This window comes from Phaseolus vulgaris, chromosome 4 (genome assembly GCF_000499845.2).
Source record: "Phaseolus vulgaris cultivar G19833 chromosome 4, P. vulgaris v2.0, whole genome shotgun sequence".
NCBI lineage: Eukaryota > Viridiplantae > Streptophyta > Magnoliopsida > Fabales > Fabaceae > Phaseolus > Phaseolus vulgaris.
This window is the reverse complement of record NC_023756.2, coordinates 44,300,601-44,321,304: the sequence shown is the minus strand read 5'-3', so window position 1 is coordinate 44,321,304 and position 20,704 is coordinate 44,300,601. Positions and strand designations below refer to the sequence as shown.

Sequence of the window (20,704 nt, the reverse complement as noted above, 5' to 3'; positions counted from 1 at the left end):
GTTGAATATATAAACATAAATTAATATTTTTTTTTATTATTATTGATGATGTAGTTATGTTAATTTCAAATAAAAAATACAGTACATAATTATAGAAAAAATTCAAAAAGTAGCAATTGAAGTGTTTATCATAAAAACAATTTATAAGGTTAGTAATAACCCAAATGTGAGAAAACTCACTAGACAATAATGTGCATTGTCAGGTCAATCTTCCACAATTTTTTTTATTATTATAATATTAAAAAAAATAAATTACATTTAAAAAATATATTATATTTATTAAAATGTTGCATTACATAATTATAGCAAAACACTATATCATCTTGCAAGTAGTAAAAATTAGAAATATATACAGTTAGTAAAAAAGCTAAATTCAAAATGCGAATTATACAAGTTATGTCAATAACATTATAATTTATTAATATACGAATTATAGTAAAATAAATAAATTCACTGACTAGAAACTTAACATACAGGTAAAATCACGTTTAAAGAAGATTGTTTGTTTCCAATAAATTCATTAAAGATGTCTACTGCAATAAATTAAGATATTTCCTAGTTATTAAATGAATAACCTCCAAATATTATTATAAATGAATAATTTAAAAGATATAAAAATAATTATTGAATTCATCATGCCGATATAAATGTTCATCAATTGAAAGGTGGGTGGGGTATGTTAAAATAGAATCCATTTATAAAATGCAGAATTATACATAAAAATTAATCTCCATCGTTGAAGCAAATACAATTAATTTATTGGTATTTTATGCACATAAATTTTTTATTTTATATAATTAAAATTATAATAAATTAATATTTGTATTACAGAATATGTTTTATATAATTTAATATAAGAAATAATTTTAAATATATAAAATGCAATATATTTGTAATAAGTAATTTATATTATGACATAATTATTGAAATTATAATTTCTTTTAAAATACTGAAATTTACTGGAAACTGAATACTTTAAAAATGATAGATTAAAAGATGCTATATATCAAATGTATCCGTTTTTAATAAGAAAATATATTAAATACGTATACGTTAGAAGAATGATGTTAAATAAAACTGAATAGTTATATATATTATTATTGCGAGTAAAGAGTTATTATTTGTTATGCAAATAATTGCTTTTATATTCTTCATTAAAAATATAAATAATAATATTGTCAATTTTTTTGTTTTTGTTAGTGATGTTAAGTGCAATGAGTATTAGTTTAGCAAAATTTATAAATAAAAATTCATGGTTAGGAGTGCAAGAGTTTAACACAATAGACTTGATTATCATAACAAATAAAACCTAGTAAAAGAAAAATTAAAATATTAGATTAAAAAACTCAGCGGAGTAAATTAAAAAAAATTAAAATGTTAGTACTATTTTAGTTTCTCATTTATTTATTAATATTATTCATCATCTTCATATTCCATCTATCTCTAAATTTAATATATAAAATAATTAAAAACATTTCTCATTATAAGTCATATTTATATTATAAGTTTAAGACTTGATTTTTATAAGATTCTATATTAGTATATGACCTAATGCTTTTCACTAGTTTTAATAATCATTCATCCTCATCTCAATAAATAATAAATAATTCACTAATATCAAAAGGTCAATTGAAAAAATGTAATGATATTTTAACAATCTATTTTTTTTTATATAATCATACTATAACCTTAATATTATTGTTTTAATATTTTTTTATATTATTTAATTATAAATTTACTTTTTATTATATATATTTACTTTTAAATCTAAGATATAACTCCAATAATATTCAAAATATCACTTTTTAAACAATTCTCACTGTACTAATTTATTGGATATTTAATATGATAAATAATTATGTTTTTTAGTAAATTATTATGTCACTTTTAAACTTTCATATCCCAGTTAATTAAGTTTTAATTAGAATTATGATTTTGTGAATGTGAACAAACTTTTTTTCTAAAAAAATAGATGGATAATACCTTTTTCTTAAACAACTGTTTCACAAAATTTTTAATAATAAAATATTAAAAATTAATACATTTAATTAATATAGTTATTCAATAAAAAAATCATTAAAATAGTTATAGGCAAATGTAAATCTGTCATAAACCCTTCTCCTAATACCACTTTCACCTACATAATCTTGAAATAAGAATTTATTATGTATCACAGTTAAGTGCATGGGTTTAAATCTAGTTTGCAGGATTAGCAAGCAATATTAGTGAGAAAAGTGATGAAGAACAACATGTGCACTTGACATGGAATAAAGAAAAGAACAAGGGTGTTACCTCACACAACAACTTCATGTTCCTTAAACATTCTTTGCCTCCACTTTTAAATATGACACAACAGAGAGCAATCTATATTTTGCTTTGTCCCTCATGCTCAATATTTCACATATTCTTTCCTTGCTTCCACTCTTTCTTTCTCATTATTCAATCCTTCCACAAGTCAAATCCAATATAAATACTCTCTCTCCACACCCTCCAAAACACCATGCACAAAACTACCCTTTCTTAATTCAGCACCACTTGTCATTGTCCTCAAAAATGGCTTCTTTTACCACCTCAACCTCGTCCTTGAAGAGATCAGATTCGATCACAGATAGCATGCCAGATGCCTTGAAGCAAAGCCGGTTTCATATGAAGAGATGCTTTGGCAGGTACTGAATGTCAATAGACAAAACTCAGACAAAGCAACTTTGCTACACTTGGTCTTTTTTTTTCATCAGAATTCAAATTTTACCTTAGTAACTCGTATAATAAGGGTGCATTAAAAGTCAGCATAAATTTCTGAGGTGAATTCTGATTGGAAAATGTACCACAAGTGCCTTTTTATTAGATTTGTCTTGTGTCTATAGGTTATACTCAAAAGGGTTTCATATCTTTTTGTGTTCTGCACTTTGGCTCTTTCATTTCTTTTCCTTAAGGTTTTTACATGGGAGGGAAATGTGAAACAGGTTTGTTGCAAGTGGGAAGAGGTTAATGAAACAGTATCATGTGATGGCGGATGTGGAGAAGTCAGTTGAAGACAAAACTGAGAGGAAAAAACTTTTAGATGGCATGTTGGGTTACATCTTCAGTTGCACTCAGGTACACTTTTTTTCATTTCATAGCTATTTGTCTCTTTAGAGAGACTCAAAAACATGGGGGGGTTCAAGTTCAAGAGGATAATATAGCTTATGGAACAAATTGGAATTGTGTTCAGGAAGCAGCTGTTGTTCCACCACATGTTGCTTTTGCAGTGAGGCCTAATCCTGGCTTCTGGGAATATGTTAAAGTGAATGCTGATGATTTGCAAGTAGAAGGCATTGACGCTGTAGAATACTTGAAGCTCAAGGAAATGATATTTGATGAGAAATGGTGAGTCTTTTAAGCTCATTCACATTGCCCTTTTGGCTAGCCATGTTGTGCCAATGATTAGTGCAGATGCTGAACATACTTGAATGTGCAGGGCAAATGATGAAAACGCTTTGGAGTTAGATTTTGGAGCTGTTGATTTCACCACCCCTCGCATGGTTCTTTCTTCTTCTATTGGGAATGGACTAAACTTTACTACCAAGATCTTGACCTCAAAGTTGAGTGAGATCTCCCAAAGCATAAATCCTTTGCTGGACTACTTGTTGAGCCTTAACTATCAAGGAGAGGTAAATAAAGGCATGAGTAAATCAAACATTGAAATTTATACACATGAAAAAAAGGCAATAAAAAATGATTTTTGTAATAGTGGAAGAACAGAGTTTAACAACAGTGACTGCATGTTTCTTTTATCAATGTGCAGAGTCTTATGATCAATGACACTTTGAATACCATGGCAAAGCTTCAGCAAGCGCTGAAGGTGGCTGAAGCCTATGTATCTGCACTCCACAAAGATACACCATACCATAAATTTGAAGACAGGTCAACATCTATCTCTTTTTGCTTTATTCCTCCATTTTGGTATTAGTGAATAAATATACATAAAAAGATTGGAAAAATGGTTAAGAATGTTCAATCTGATGTTTTTAAGGTGTCAATTAACTTCATTTGAAAATTCTATTGAGCCCATTAGATGGTTTATTTGATATATGTGAAAAATATTTGAAAGAGAATAATGAATTAACACTATTTGCTATTTTCTTTACTTTATCTTTCCTGAGCTAAGATCTTAAGTAAAAATAGCTTCCTACTTTCTGATTGTCTGTTTGTCTCTTACTTTCTTCTTCAGTGCCTTGGGAACCATATGAACAAGGGAAAACTATTTCCATAATTGACAATCTCTATTACTGTGTGCAGATTCAAGGAATGGGGATTTGATAAAGGTTGGGGCAACACTGCTGGAAGGGTTGGAGAGACAATGAAATTACTTTCTGAGGTACTAGAATCAGCAGATCCGGTGAAATTGGAATCACTTTTCAGCAGGCTTCCAAACATGTTCAACATAGTTATCCTCTCTATTCATGGATACTTTGGCCAAGCAGATGTCCTTGGATTGCCAGACACTGGAGGCCAGGTGTGAATTCCTCCTCTTCAATGTTGAAACTAGGAAAAAGTACTCAAAACTTTGTTCCTGAATATTTTTGATTTGAATGAATCAATTGGAATGCTCAGTGCATTGACTATTCATGTATAAGTAGCAACCACTCTTGAATCTAGCTGAGTTTCACCAAAATTATGACCATTTTTTTTCTTCTTGTGTAACACTACTATTTAATGCATAACTTTGATGAGTCTGAGGCTGTTCTTTTTCTTATAACAGGTGGTATATATTCTTGATCAAGTGAGGGCCTTAGAGGAGGAGCTACTCCATAAGATTGAGCTGCAAGGCCTTGATGTGAAGCCTCAGATTCTAGTGGTAGGCCACTGAATACTAACTTCTAACATTATAAAAACTAAGCTTGAAAAGCAAAAGCCATCACATATATTATTCTCCTCATTTTTCTTCTGTTTCCTTTTGCTTCCTATATCTTTAAAGGCTCTGAACTTATGTTCCATGCACAGGTAACTCGTCTTATACCAGATGCCAAAGGAACCACATGCAACCAAGAACAAGAACCTGTCACCCACACTAAGCACTCCCACATTCTCAGGGTCCCTTTTTATACAGAAAAGGGAATGCTTCGTCAATGGGTCTCCCGTTTTGATATCTACCCTTATTTAGAAAGATTTTCTCAGGTACGTAAACAATCATATCCCCCATTTTCCATAATGAGAGAACGGAGAAGAATAAAGGAATGTAACATGAAACATGAAACATGTGCTTATGCTTGTGTTTCTCTTTTTATTCACATGTCTTTATCATCAACAGGATGCTACTGCTAAGATTCTGGATATCATGGAAGACAAGCCTGACCTCATTATTGGAAATTACACTGACGGAAACTTGGTGGCATCCTTAATGGCTTCTAAACTCGGAGTGACTCAGGTTCATTCATTCTCCTATAGCTTTTGCACAATCTTTTCTTATCATCACTTGGAACTAAAACTTATATCCATAACAAATGAAGGCAACCATTGCTCATGCTTTGGAGATGACCAAATATGAGGACTCAGATGCCAAATGGATGGCGTTTGATGATAAGTACCACTTCTCATGTCAGTTCTCAGTTGACATAATAGCAATGAATGCAGCTGATTTCATTATAACTAGCACATACCAAGAGATAGCTGGAAGGTACACCTCCTTTTCTGTTGAGTGGCACGTTCTTATATGCTAAGTATTATCTAACACAAACACTCACACAGACACTGAACACGACACGAATACGAATACTTCGACATGTATAATCTCCAAAAGTAGGACACGAGAAACATCTATATACTCTATAATTATGAATTATATAAATTGACAATCAAGATTTATGTGAATAAGTATGACTGAGTTTTTTCTTTGTGGGCAGAAAGATACTTCTCATGACTGTTTCGAAAGAATTTGTTCCTTATTTCTATAATCAAAACAAAAGTTTATACAATAAGTTTGATTTTTTAGAAGATCATTTTTAAAATTGTGTTAGAATAGTGCTAGAATTGTCTGAGACCCAAAAAGTATTTGTTGAATTTGACACTTCACCCACATGTGTGTCATTGACCAATACATATGTTCGACACAAACACATCATTTAAAAGGCAAAGGCATTTGAGAGCTTCATTTGTTTACCGTGTGGTCAAAAGTAGCATAAGGATAACATTTCACTACTTTGTTTCATCAGCAAGCAAAAGCCAGGACAATATGAAAAACACACTGCATTCACCATGCCTGGACTTTGTCGCGCAGTCTCCGGCATCAATGTTTTTGATCCAAAGTTCAACATTGCTGCACCTGGAGCTGATCAATCTGTCTACTTCCCTTCCACAGAGAAGGACCAGCGGTTGACTTCATTTCATCCCGCTATTCAAGAACTACTTTATAGTAAGGATGACAATGAAGAACACATGTGAGCTCATTCCACTTTGCCCTCATCATTTTATAGTAATCCAAATTTGTCATCTCATTGCAATGGCCTAATTCTAACTAAAATATGATTTGATCAGAGGCTTTTTGGAAGACATGAAGAAACCAATCATGTTCTCCATGGCCAGGCTTGACAAAGTGAAGAACCTTAGTGGCCTAGTTGAGTGGTATGCAAGAAATACGAGGCTCAGAAACGCGGTGAACCTTGTGATTGTTGGAGGATTCTTCAATCCAGCCAAATCCAAAGACAGAGAAGAAACTGAGGAAATCAAGAAGATACATTTCTTGATGAAGGAGTACAATCTAAAGGGGCAATTCAGATGGATTGCAGCTCAAACAGACCGCTACCGCAATGGTGAGTTGTACCGGTGCATTGCAGATACAAAGGGAGTGTTTGTGCAACCAGCATTGTATGAGGCCTTTGGTCTAACAGTCATTGAGGCAATGAACTGTGGATTACCAACTTTTGCAACAAATCAAGGTGGACCAGCAGAAATTATTGTTGATGGGGTCTCAGGCTTTCACATTAATCCTTACAATGGAGATGAGTCAAGTGACAAGATTGCTGACTTCTTTGAAAGGTGCAAGACTGATTCTGAGCATTGGGACAGAATGTCAAAAGCTGGTCTTCAGCACATCAATGAATGGTAATTCTTAACCAACAACTGTACTGCTTTTAACAACATTCATGATTGAATTTGTTAACATAGGTCTTGTGTTTTCCCTGCAGCTATACATGGAAGATATATGCAAACAAGGTCTTGAACATGGGATCAATTTATGGTTTTTGGAGAAGATTGAACAAGGAGCAAAAGTTGGCAAAGGAAAGATACATCCACATGTTCTATAATCTTCAATTCAGGCACTTGGTAAGTACTATAAAAAATTGAATTATAAGCTCAACTCAACCTAACCTTGTAAAATCGACTTAATCGACTTTTAAGATGAAGTTTTCATCCACTCATATATTACTCATATATTATGAAATGTCATTATCTTTAATCGATATGAGATCTCCAATAATAAGTTTGCTATATGATATTTCTTTCTGTCATAAATTCAAGAGCAATACTTCATACTTTCTAATTTCTAGAGGATAATATGAACATAACTTTTTACAACAAACTTCATTATAACTTCAATACATCCTGATCTTTTGATTGGTTGTACTTGTACTTCAAATTCAATAGTTATTGAAATATTATGGAAAACTTGTTATTGTATTGCAGGCAAAAAAGGTACCCATTCCTAGTGAGACATCCCAATATCCTACGCAAATGCCAAAGCCTTCTGCTCCATCTCCACCCAGAAGACCAGCAACAAAATCCATGCATCAAAGAGTTAATGGACATGGCATAGTTGGAGCTCCTCTAAGCCTATTAACATCAGCAGTACCACCAAAAGTTAAAGACAAGCCAACAACAAAGTAAGTCATTTAATGCATGATGTGAACGGATCTCAAATGTCAAACTAAAAATTGAACTACAACTCTAGAGGAATGTTTATTTTAATCCATCTTTGCACACAAATCAAACAAAAAACAAGCAAAATGAATGAAAATCACTAAATTTATCAAATTAGTCTGTGATTGCATGAATACCAGTATTATGAATATTTGCTTGAGGTTCTGATAAATGGTGGCAAGTGAGGGATTATATTGATTAGTTTGAATGAAAAATAAATTAGTTTAACACCCTTTAAGAGCTTTCCATTTGCATTGCAGTGGTGAAGGTGTGAGAGATGGAACAACTATTCGTGAACAAAATGGTGGTGGTGTGTTTGGATTACGTTGGTTGATCTCCATAATTGCTTTTGCATGGGCCATTCATTACTTTTTAAACAATTTGGACCGTCTGTTGTTCACAAGAGAGCAATGATGGAATCAGAATCAAATGTTGATCATGTGATTTTAATTTTAACTCATTTCCATGTTTTTACTTTGAACATTTCTATTTCAATCTTGTTGTAAATAGTTTATGTGCCAAATAAAGTGCTAGTGGCACTTCAAGTTAAAACTTTACAAATTCTATTTCATAATAATCCATTATGTCTCATCTTTTCTCTGGTCTAAAGCACATAGATTGTAACACTATTGCAGAAAGGTTAAAAGAGGGCGAGTATTTTCACTTTACAACGATGAATTTCTAGTCACATTTGATGTACACGTAGTCTTATGTCCAACAGATAAGAAGGAGGCTATTTAGCTACATTCTTAAATGCGATTTATAAGGGCGGCTATTGTAAATAGCTGCATTCTTATATGCTTCAAAATGATTTATAAAAGGGATGTGTAATGCATTTACGAATGCGACTATTTACCATAGCCGCACTTATAATTAGCATTTAAGAATGCGGCTATTTACCATAGCCGTCCTTATAAATCTTTGTGCTGCATATAAGAATGCAGCTATGGTAAATAACTGCCGTTGTATATAGTTATTTTTTTAGTAAATTCCGTTTAATGCTAATTCCCATCTAAATTGACCTGTTCAATTATAACCCAGCCAGACAAATACATAAATTCAGATAATTAAATTATAGATATTGATAAAAATGTATTACAAATATTAGTAATATATTATCTATCTATCTAATTCCTATCTATCTATCTATCTAACTCCTACACTATTCATCATCTATCATAGAGTTATAAAAATTTAGGAAATATGTGGACCCAGAATGTCTCACATATGCTATGACTTCTAAAGACATTGCTGACTCATCCGTGAAGAACTGCATTACAAAATAAGGTTTCACACAATTATTAGTGTTAAGATACATATATGTTAAAGAATTATAAAATAATTTACCATCATGTTACTGTTACTTGATCCCAATCACTTTTAAGGCCTAGTCTTACAATGGTAATCATCCATTACATAACGTAATAGCAACACTCATAGCTTCCTGATTGTCTATTACACTATAATTCAATAAAAATAAAAGTTAATATTGATAAACAATGAAAAGAGAAAGACAAAAATTACAAACCTTTAGTGTCATCCACTTCAGATTTTGAAAATTTGAATTGGATCAACCTTTTAAGATGTTATATTCACACCATGAACTTATTAATACAAAAAAACGCATTAGTAGATGCTTAATAAGTAACATACGGAGTTAAGTTTATAGTGTACTTACTTATCAATGATATTCTTCAGATGTGTGGATGACTTCTCGTGTAGGGAACAAAATCACACATCAGTCGTGTAGGGAACAAAATCACACAACAGTCTTATCAACTGTTGATAAGACAAATAACTACCAATGACCCCTACATCATCCATGAAAGGAGTTAGTAAATATTTAAAACATGAAATAGTAATAACTGACTACTTATAATTAAACTTACTCATTAATATAAGGCATAAATAAATTTGTTTCCCCTCTTTTTCCAAGGTGTTAGTGATGTATGATTGAGTTTCAGTTTTCTTTATTCTAGTGGGATTAGTATATGAGGGATCTAAGAATCCAAACACATCTTCATTCCCATCAGTGATAGAAACTCCATGCAAAAACCTACAAGTTATTAGTTAAAGCATAATCAATAATAATTTAACATAAAGTAAATTGAAATAGAGGTAAAGATACTTACATCATAAAAAAAATGAATTATATTTATATTGAGTTTCTGATCCCCAGCTATAAATTCTAACAAATCTGACATGTATATGTAAAGTGACATGTCCAAGTTGTATACGATTGAAGAAACCCATCACATAGAAGGTGCTCCCCGATTTTCTTAACATCGAGTATCCTTCCATTCAAACAGTTAACGCACGAACACCTAATCTTTGCTCCATCATGACCACTATTATTCGCGTTACTTTGCACAAATTGTATAAATTCTTCTACTCTTCTTTCGTACTCATCACTTATGCGAATATAATTAATCCAATTTCGATCCATTATTGTCTGTCATAGTCATTCAGGTGTTTACTAATGAGTGTTCTATCTCACGTTTGCCGAGGATTGCACATCCTTGGACTCAATACCAACACGTATCAATTGCTGAGGGTCGAACACCCTCGAACTTAATACCAACACGACAATTCTATTCTAACCTAACAACTAACATAATATAAATTAATAATAAATACAAATTATAATAAATACTAAATAAACAAATTAAAAATTATTAAATTAATTATAAATATTAAATAATATAAATCTATCTACCATCTAATAATTTAATAATTCTATTCTAACCTAAAAACAAAAATAATATAAATTTTAAAAAATACAAATTAAAATAAATAAAAAATAAACAAATTAATAACATTAATTTTTTTTTTTAAATTTAAAACACCACCAACCTTGTGCGTGAAGGCAACCGTGGTGATGAAGAGTGGCGCGGGACCGACAACAACGACGATGACAGCAGCAAAAAAGCAAATAGGGCACAACAAAAAACCAAATAACGTGACAATGATACCGTGGTGACCTTCGAGTAATGGCAGAAAACAAACAAATAAGAGAAATAAAAAAAATATATAAACCAATGGCGAAGAAGAAGTAGAGAGCTTGAAAACGAACTTATCAATGACACGAAGAAGACAATGCAAGCTCGAGAAAGACGTACATGAGGAAGCACGAGAGCAGAAAGAGAACAGAAAACAAAGCGTGTCAGAGAAGAAAAGAAGTATGAAAGCGTAAGTAGCATGCTTCAGAGTTAGGGTAAAAAATATTTTAAGAATGCGACTAGCATGTAAAGCCGCATTCTTAAACAAAATGCTTTGTTTTAAGAATGCAATTATTAGGTAAAACCACATTCTTAACTAAAGAGTTTTATTTAAGAATGCAACTATTTATAATATCCGCAATGTTTTATTTAAGAATGCAACTATTTGTAATAGCCGCATACTTAAAACAAAGCGCTTTGTTTAAGAATGTGACTATAACAACTAACCACCCTCTTAAATAAAATTAATTTAAAAAATGTTACCATGTTTTGAATGACAAGTTTGACAGTAAAAACGTATTAAATAAATGATTATTATTTTTATATTTTATATAGTGTAAGATTCCCTTTCAAATATAAATAATTCATGATTATTCTTAAAAATACGCTCCCGGTCGGTTATGATCAACTAAATATAATATTCTTGTGTTGTATGGCTTGTTTAAATATGAAAAATTCTGTAATTTAAACTAAAAAAGTAAGATAGCTCTGCTTATACAATACAATAATAGTAAGATAATTTCATTAAAAATAAATAAATAGTGGATTCAATATAGATGCATATTTCGATTTTAATATAAAAAGGCAGTTTTAGTAAAAAAATAATAATTAATTTCTTAATTTTGTTTCAATTTAATTAATTGTTGAGGTGTTTGGTCTTTAAATAATTGTCATTTGCTTCGCATTTATTAAAATAAAAAAAACCTTAATATGAGAAAAGATAAAAGAGTCCATGCTAAGGTTAATTGAATATTATTTAATAAACAAACGTGTCAAATACTAAAAGACTAAATACTTTTCTTTTTAATTTGAACTTAAAATTTTTGTTTCAATTTTACAAAGAGGTGTTGTGTAATACAAAAGTATGGTGCTTAAGAACAACATCTACAATTAAGAGATAATTTTATATAACAGGTTTTTAGGATTTTGTTTTTGGATTACTTCTAGTTGTAATTTTCAAATGTTTCAGAAAAAGTCAACCAACTTTAGCTTTTAAATTTTTTTTTTCTTCTTTAATTTAAATTGATTCCAAAAAGTTCACAATTATGTTAAAATTAAGTTTACAACTATGTTAAAACTATATTTTAAAGCATTTACTTGTTCCCACTGTAAGAATCAATTTAATTGAGTTTAGAAGATTAAGTTTAAAGTAAAATGTTTTTTTTAATATTTTAAAATAAATTTAAAATAGGTCATTCTTTGTTTTTATAAACTTCAAATCTCTAAAAACTTAATTTTTTTTATATTTTCTTTAAGTTTCAATCAATTATCATTTCTAAGATTATATTACGTGTTTGAGGAGTTAACGAAGGAGAAATCAAGATAGACTAATTAATTTTTTTATCTAAGTTCTTAGTTCTCTTATAATTGATTTTTTTTTGAGTACTTGTGATTTTTATACTTCATTTATTCAAATCAACCGAAAAATAAAGATTTTTTTTTATTGATACGAAGAAGTAAATGAGTTAATTTTTTATAGGTTCAAGTTTCGGAGATTTTCTTTGTTGAGTTGGGAAAAGATGACGTTGTTTTGTTTTTTTTAGCAAGGGAAAAGTTAAAGGGAGTTAGCTGAATATGAAAGTCTTTTATTGTTGACAGTGTTTTGAGATAACCTTGGGTTTAGTTAGTCAAACTATAATATTTCTCTTTCTTTTAGGATTCATTGCTCTAACGTATGAGATTTGAGATAGAATCTTGAAGTGGTGGCTTGTGCATGAAGTCGCATAATACTTATGGTACGAGAGTCATTGTTAATTTCTTCTTCATTGAGATTTCTATGTTTATTTGAGGGAGATGTCACACTAATTTTTTCTTCTTTGAAGTTATTATCGTTTAAATGATATGAATTCACTCAAATAATGAGGTATCAATCAAGTGATGGGTTTATAGCTTGATTGAGAGATTTTTCTCTCTATTTAGTAAGGATGAACTACTTAAACGATAATGACTCGCTTAAGCGACATATCCTTAAATGCAAGTGCTTGATTTAAGGTACATGAGGTGTTTAATGTAATTAGTTACACATGGAGACACTAATGAGAGAGAAAAAAACTTGATTTCGAATTGTATTCTCTCAACCCTTATTACTAATTATTTTCTTAAATAGTGAAATTTTGTTGAAAGCTAAGTCTCATTACAATCTTGAGAAAATACTTGTGATTCTTACTTGCAAGAATGAATTTTTTTTATTGGTTGAAAAGAAATTAAGGTTGAATTAATGGGTCCATTGTGTAAGGAAAAAGATACACTTAACCTTATACCTTGTGTGCTTGAGAGAAACACTTATCTTATAAGGTATGATATTTAGTGACCGATTAAAGGATGAATTTCCATTATTATTGGTTTTGTTTGATTTCTAGCATCCTTATTATGGTTTCAAAATTTAAACACCACTGCCACTATAAAAAAAATTGATTTTAGTGGGGGTTATTTATCCAAGGTTATATAAACCTCAACAATGCATTTGACTATTAAATATTTTTTTACCCCATTAAAATCTAAAGGTTTATTACATAACCTTGAGGAACTACATTAGGTTTTTTCAAACTCTAGTAAATAAATTCAATTAATTATTTTCCAAATAATTTAATATATATTAGTAAATTTTTTCCTTATAGACTTGTAATTTCTCTAAAAAAACCCCAAATTTCTCCATTTCCTTCTAAACACATAATTTCTCCTTTAACTCTCACCTCACCCACTGCACTGCACCACACCACCGCACTGCCAAACACTTTCAGAATAACTTTGGAAGCTTCTTCTACCTTTGGTCCACCACCAAATCGATTCCTTTACAAACCGTGTTTCCTTTGTGCAAAGTGTGTTTCGATTACTTCGATTGTGTTCCACAAGGATCGATTTGTTTATTTCATATACTATTGCTTAATTTTGTCATTGATTTTGTTGTTTCTGTGGTGATTTTTGTTTTCTTCTTAAATTTTTCAATCTATACTCAAATTTGGACTCTCTCTTTATTGAGTGTGATAGAGTGATTGGGAGTGAGAGAGGTTAGCAATGATAGAACGTGATTGAACTGTGGAGTGGAGAGGTGTTGGTTCATTGGAAAGATGGTTGGTGATGAAGGAAAAAGGTTAGGAGTGAGAGAGGTTGGTGATCTTTGTACAATGCTTAAGTTTTTTAGGAAGTTTTTGAGATAAATTGTGTTTTGTTTTGGTATATCTAGAAGATACTACATAAGGCACATGCACAAAAGCGTTTAATATTTAGTTCTACTTGTTCTATATTCTTGTTTTTGGCACACTTTAATATTTATCAACATAATCAATATGCAAATATCGTTATCAACTATCTCTTGGAAAGCCTAATAATACTTGTGGTGGGGCAAATATTTTGAGCATGACCAAATTGTTTTGCATGTTATAAAAGTCTAGTTATCAATTTTGCTATTATTAGCTCTTTCGCAGGGTGAGAATGATCAAATGTTAGGGCAAGGTGTTGGGAAAAGACAGTAGACACTGTTTCAAGGTCATTCAGGACCTTCTTATGCAACCTCTTTTAGTCCTGTGGGAGACTTTATCCTTTCATCTTCAACAAACTCAACAACTACACTTTCTTGATCTCATTGTTTATTCGTTCTAATTTTGTTTATTTTATGTTATAGCTTTAGTTATGAACTTTACAAATCTTAAGTTTTAATGCACTTCGATTATGAAGTACCAAAATTAATGCCAATCTTGTTTGTTATAGGGTTTAGGGTTTAGGGTCACAATTATCCTTTATGGGATGTTCAGGTAAAACAAATTAATGTGAAATTTTACATTCTGATAATGAATGTAAAACAAGATACCAGTTAAATGAATAAAAAATTAAAGTTAAAAATTAAAATATGATGTCTACTTTTTTAATTGCTTAAACAAATTAGCATATGCTTGTATATGCAAGTTAGACTACATTCATCTCTGTATATGCTCAAAATGTCCTTTTAATGTGATCCACTTTATTTTGTAAAACAAATACAATAAGACATGAATGAAGAACACAAAGAGATAGCCTAATTGATGCAAATTGTTCCCTCTCTTTTTAGCTTAATATTTGTGGGGGAAAGTTTTAGAACTGTAAGCCTCAAACAAGAGGGGAGGGTGAATTATTTTTTAAAGATTTTCGTAAGTATTGAAGGTAGAGTCAATCAATTATAGAACTATTCAACTAATTAGAAAACTGTTTTTAGTTTGATTTCAGAAAATCAACCAGTTGTTTTTGCGAAACAACCGGTTGTTTATACTAGTAGTTTATTAAATCAAAGTTAAAGCAATTTAAAGAGTGTAAGGATAGAGAGATTCACACAGGATGTTTATACTAGTTCACTCTTAACCAAGAGCTACATCCAGTCCTTAGCTAACCATTGAGAATTCACTGAGTAATCAAACCTTGATTACCAAGAGTGATGATCTTGAACCCCTCAAGAACACACACCACTCTTTGGCAAAACACACAGTTTCAGAACAATCCTCTGAAATTGCACCACACCAAGTCACATAGAAATACAATGATTAAGGAAGAAAGAAATAGAATACACCTGAGTAAAATCAAAGATTAAAGTACATAAATACAAGACAATCCTATTCCACACTTGAAGATAATCCAAAAGCTCTTTTGAAATCTTGAAAACTGTTTTGATTGATTTCTCTTTCTTAGATAATGACCAAGAGCGTAAAACAACCTTTTTATACTCCAATTAGTTGGTCAAAGCATTTAATTCAAGAACCAAAAGCAGTTTGAATCAGTTAAAACAAAATTGGTACAAATTAACAAAATTGTTAAGGTTTCCAGAAAAAAATCAGTTGAATTCTCGAAACAACCGGTTGAATTTGTTTGACAACAAAGTCAAAACAAAGTCAAGCTTTTCAAATCCTTTTCAAAATCCACTAAGTGTAAAACAATCGGTTGAATCGACATTTCAACAGGTTGAATTTTCACACTCTTTAGAAAACACATGTTTTTCAAAAGGATTAAGATTCAATTAACCTTGGATCATCAAAAAGAGTGGATTAATTAATCAAAGACTACTAGACACACATAGAAAACCAGCAACAAAGATCTTCAAGCCTTCCTCTTGGATTTGAATACATCAAAACACCTTGTTCAACAATCTCGCCCTATTTGATGAAGACAAATCTCTGATTTGCTTGTGCTGTAGTATTTGAATTTGATAGATCATGCAAAACAAAATTTATGCATATACAAGGCATACATAGAAACAGGATAAACCAGGTTTAAAAAGCACACAAGAACCAATTTTCTGCATAAACCCGTGATGAATTAAGGTGCAAATCAGAGTTATATCAGAGATATAGTAGCAATTATAGCAGAATAAGGCACCATAAGCAGTGTACAACACCATAAACCACCAATTCTCTCCCTATTTGTCTTTACAAATAGAATAAAAGATAACACTTTTGTTATCACAAAGCAAAGACACCTTGTTGACCTTCAAGCTAAAGTCTTCAAGCTGCTATTTGATCCAGAGGATTTGAGCACAATAGTTACCAACAACTATATATTCAGCTTATGAAGTTGAGAGGGTCACATGAGCTTGCTTCTTGCTATGCTAAGATATGACGCTTGAACCAAGAAGATGACAAATTGCGCTTATTTTGTCCAGCTTACACCCTGCAAAATCATAATTAGAATAACCAATCAAATGTATAAGAGAGTGAGAGGAATACCATAAACCAATACCTTGAAGTGAGATTCTTTTGGATTTGTTTGAAATCTAGCACATAAGCAAACTGTAGACATGATGTCGGGCCTACTAGTAATGAGATAAACCAAATAATCAATCAATCCTCTGAATTTGGTTTGATCTACTGTTGTTCCAGTCAAATTAGCATCCCTATAATAGCTTGTGGACATTGGTGTGGATGCCTCTTTGCTGTTTTCCATCTCAAACTTCTTAAGAATCTCATTTTAGGAACATGCCATCCTTTGATTGGTTAACCTGCAACTCTAAGAAGAAGGATAACTCTCCCATCATAGACATTTCAAACTCCCTCTAGATAGCTACCACAAATTTCTCACACAGGCAATCATTAGTAGTACCAAATATGATATCATCAACATAAATTTGAACCAAAATGATGACATATTTTGAATTTTTAATAAAAAAAGTCTTATCAATTTTGCCTCTCTCATAGCCATGAGACAAGAAAAAATTGGTAAGCCTTTCATACCACTGTTTTTGGGCTTGTTTGAATCCATGCAAGACCTTTTTTTAGCTTGTGCACATGATTAAGATGTTGGTGATCTTCAAAACTTGGTGGTTGTGATACATAAACTTCTTTATTGATGAACCCATTCAGAAATGAACTCTTCACATCCATCTGAAACAGTTTGAAACCACTCATACAAGTAAATGCAAGCAGTAATCTCACAACTTCCAATCTAGTCACAGGTGCCTAGGTTTCATCATAGTCAATGCCTTCTTCTTGATTGTAACCTTTAAAACCCAACCTATCTTTGTTTATTGTTATTACACCACATTCATCCAACTTGTTTCTAAACACCCACTTGGTTCCAATGACATTCATGCAATCAGCCTTAGGAACAAGAGACCACACATCACTTCTAGTGAATTGATTAAGCTCATCATGCTTGGCAACAACCCAACTTTTATCTTTAAGTGCATCACCTATAGATTTACGTTCAATTTGAGATACAAAAGCCATGTGTTTATAGTAATTTGAGACAGAGTTTTGAGTAGACACTCCCTTATCAATTTGTCCAATGATGTTGTCCATAGAAAAGTCTATAGGAATTCTCCATTATTTGGGAAGTTAATCCTGTTGTAGAATTTCAATCGGTTGTTTCGTAGAATCATTTTTTTTTTCTGGTTAGGATTCTAGCTTGTGCAAAATGGTGTTTTTCTCCTCTTGTTTTGCATATTTTCATGGATTCCTATTCTGCATGGTTAGTCTCATCAAAGACAACATGAATAGACTCTTCCACCGTCATAAGCCTTTTATTATACACTCTATAAGCATGGCTAATTAATGAATAACCAAGAAAGATACCACTATCCACTTTTTCATCAAACACTTGCCAATGTTTTCCTTTCCATTATTTAAAATGTAACACTTGCAACCAAACACTTTTAGATGACCAATGTTGGGTTTTCTTCCACTAAACAGTTCATAAGGGGTTTTCTTCAAAATTGGTCTAATAAGGACCCTATTCATCACATAGCAAGTTGTGCTAACAGTATCAGCCCAAAAATATTTTGGCAAAGAAAACTCATTCAAAATGGTTCAAGTTCCTCAAGAGACCTGGTTTTCCTTTCCACAACCCCATTTTATTGGGAAGTTCTAAGAGCAGAAAAGTTATGGAAAATACCAAGTTTTCACAAAAACTACTGAATTTTTCATTTTGAAATTCCCCCCCATGATCACTACGAATGGCACAAATGTTACTGCAACACATGTTTTGTAATCTCTCGCCAAGTTTTTGAATGCAGAAAATACATCACTCTTGGATTCCAAAAACAGTGTCCTTGTGAATCTAGAGAAATCATAAAAAATAATAAGTGCATAGTAGTTTCCACCAACACTCATGGTTCTTGAAGGACTAAATAAATCCATGTGTTGCAGTTCAAGGGGTTTGGAAGTTGAAACAATGTTTTTCAGTTTGAAAGAATGTTTGATTTTCTTCCCCTTTTGACATGCTTCACATATGTGGTCTTTCTCAAACTTGAGTTTGGGTAAACATACCACAAGATCTTTTGATATCAACTTATTTAGATGATGCATGTGGATGTGTGTTATCCTTCTATGCCATAACCATGATTCCTCATGTTTGGTTAGAAGGTAGCCAATAGATGCAAAATGTGAGATATTAAGAAGATAGACATTATTGATCCTTTTACCAATCAACAAAACTTCTTGTGATTTAGGAAGCCGTATCTCACAAGTTTTAGACTTGAAGGTTATTTGATAACCTTTGTCACACAACTGACTTATGCTAAGGAGGCTATGCTTGAGTTCTTCCACAAATAGCACATCATGGATTAAGTATGTGTTCTTGTCTCCAATGGTTCCTCTTCCAAGAATTTTCTCTTTGTTGTTGTCTATATATGTCACATGACCTTCTTGCTTGAGGAGTAGATTGACAAACTTGGTTTTGTACCCTGTCATGTTCAGTTCTTCTTCCAATTGACTCTGTTTTCCAGCCAATTATTCAAGCCTTTCAACTGGTTATTCAAAAGGGCCAGCGTATTAGCTTCTTCACGAATCTCTTTAAAAGCATCAAGAAGTTGGCTATAATTTTCAAAGTTTATGGAGGTGTTGTAACTTACACTGCTTGTTTCTGATTCTCCCTTTGCCATCAAGCACAAATTTGCTTCTTCATCTCCATTTGATGATGAGCTAGAGGAAGAAATATCATTATCTTGCCAAGAAATGCAGACTCTTTTTAGCTTTGCCTTTCTTCTCAAATCTCTTGCCTGCTCATCTGTCCTTGCTATTTGAAGATTGGTTCTTGTCCCTGCTGTTCTTTTTCAAGAACTTGCTAAATTTTCTGGTTAGCAAGTTGAGAGTTTCACCATTACTGCCCTCACTTGATTCTTGACCATCTTTATGACTAACAATTTTCAAAGCAATGCTCCTCACATGCTACTCTTCATGTTCTTGGTCATTTAGCCGGTTCATCTCAAGTTAATGCTCTCTTAAATTACCAAATAAGGAGGCTGTGGTAAAGGTTGTCAAATCCTTGGATTCAGAGATTGCAGTGACTTTAGGTTACAAATATTTGTCCAAGCATTTGAGGATCTTGATGTTAAGTTTCTCCCTTTCGAAGATCTTGCAAAGGCTGATGAGGTGGTTCACAATGTGGGTGAATCTCTTTTGTACATCAGCAATGGTTTCCCCTTTCAGCATCCTGAACATCTCATATTCCTGAATCAGAGCATGCTTCCTTGCTCTCTTCACATCAGTGGTGCCTTCATGGGTAACCTTAGGAATGTCCCACATTTCTTTTGCTAAAACACATTGTGAAACCCTGGAAAACTCATTAGAATTTAGAGCAGATGTGATGATGTTTTTAGCAATACAATCATATTGAGCTCTTTTGCTTTCACTCTCAGTCCATTGGGACCAAGGTTTCTCAATCAAAACATAATCTTTTTCAAATTTTGGAACAAAAGGGCCATTTACAATGGCATCCCAGATTCCTCTATCAATTGATTCCACAAAGATTTTCATTTTGACCTTCCAAAACTGATAATTCAGTCCGCAAAATAGAGGTGGTCTATTTATTGAAGCACCCTCCCCAAAGGGTAGTTTTTCAGCCATGAAAAAGGTTTAAGGATTGAAAACTTGAATGACTATCAAAAACTCAGCTATTGATGCCAATTGTTAGAATTGTAGGCCTTAAACAAGAGGGAGGGGGGGGGGGGGGGTTTGATATGTTTTTGAAAGATTTTCTCAAGTATTGAAAGTAGAGTGAAAGACAATGAAGAATTAATCAATTAGAAAACCGTTCAGCCAATTAGAAAATTGTTTTTAGTTTGATTCCAGAAAATCAACCAGTTGTTTTTGCGAAACAACCGGTTGTTTATACCAGCAGTTTATAAAATCAAA

General features: G+C 31.9%; 1 protein-coding gene across 1 annotated transcript; it reads left to right on the top strand.

Annotated features, from left to right (window-relative positions):
• Positions 1-2,419: 2,419 nt before the first annotated feature.
• Positions 2,420-8,487, top strand: LOC137837865 (sucrose synthase 7-like). Its single transcript, XM_068647021.1, has 15 exons — positions 2,420-2,666; positions 2,964-3,096; positions 3,212-3,366; positions 3,458-3,650; positions 3,785-3,903; positions 4,279-4,495; positions 4,742-4,837; positions 4,984-5,157; positions 5,291-5,407; positions 5,490-5,656; positions 6,192-6,416; positions 6,514-7,080; positions 7,164-7,302; positions 7,663-7,859; positions 8,157-8,487. Exons 1-15 carry the CDS (start codon positions 2,554-2,556, stop codon positions 8,308-8,310), a joined length of 2,766 nt encoding a protein of 921 aa, XP_068503122.1. The 5' UTR covers positions 2,420-2,553; the 3' UTR covers positions 8,311-8,487.
• Positions 8,488-20,704: the final 12,217 nt, after the last annotated feature.

Excerpts from the sequence above, each read along its gene's own strand:
- LOC137837865 (XM_068647021.1), top strand. The coding sequence starts at position 2,554 with ATGGCTTCTTTTACCACCTCAACCTCGTCCTTGAAGAGATCAGATTCG. Across the intron at positions 3,904-4,278 it reads TACCATAAATTTGAAGACAG|ATTCAAGGAATGGGGATTTG; the intron begins GTCAACATCTAT and ends TACTGTGTGCAG. Across the intron at positions 5,408-5,489 it reads CTAAACTCGGAGTGACTCAG|GCAACCATTGCTCATGCTTT; the intron begins GTTCATTCATTC and ends TAACAAATGAAG.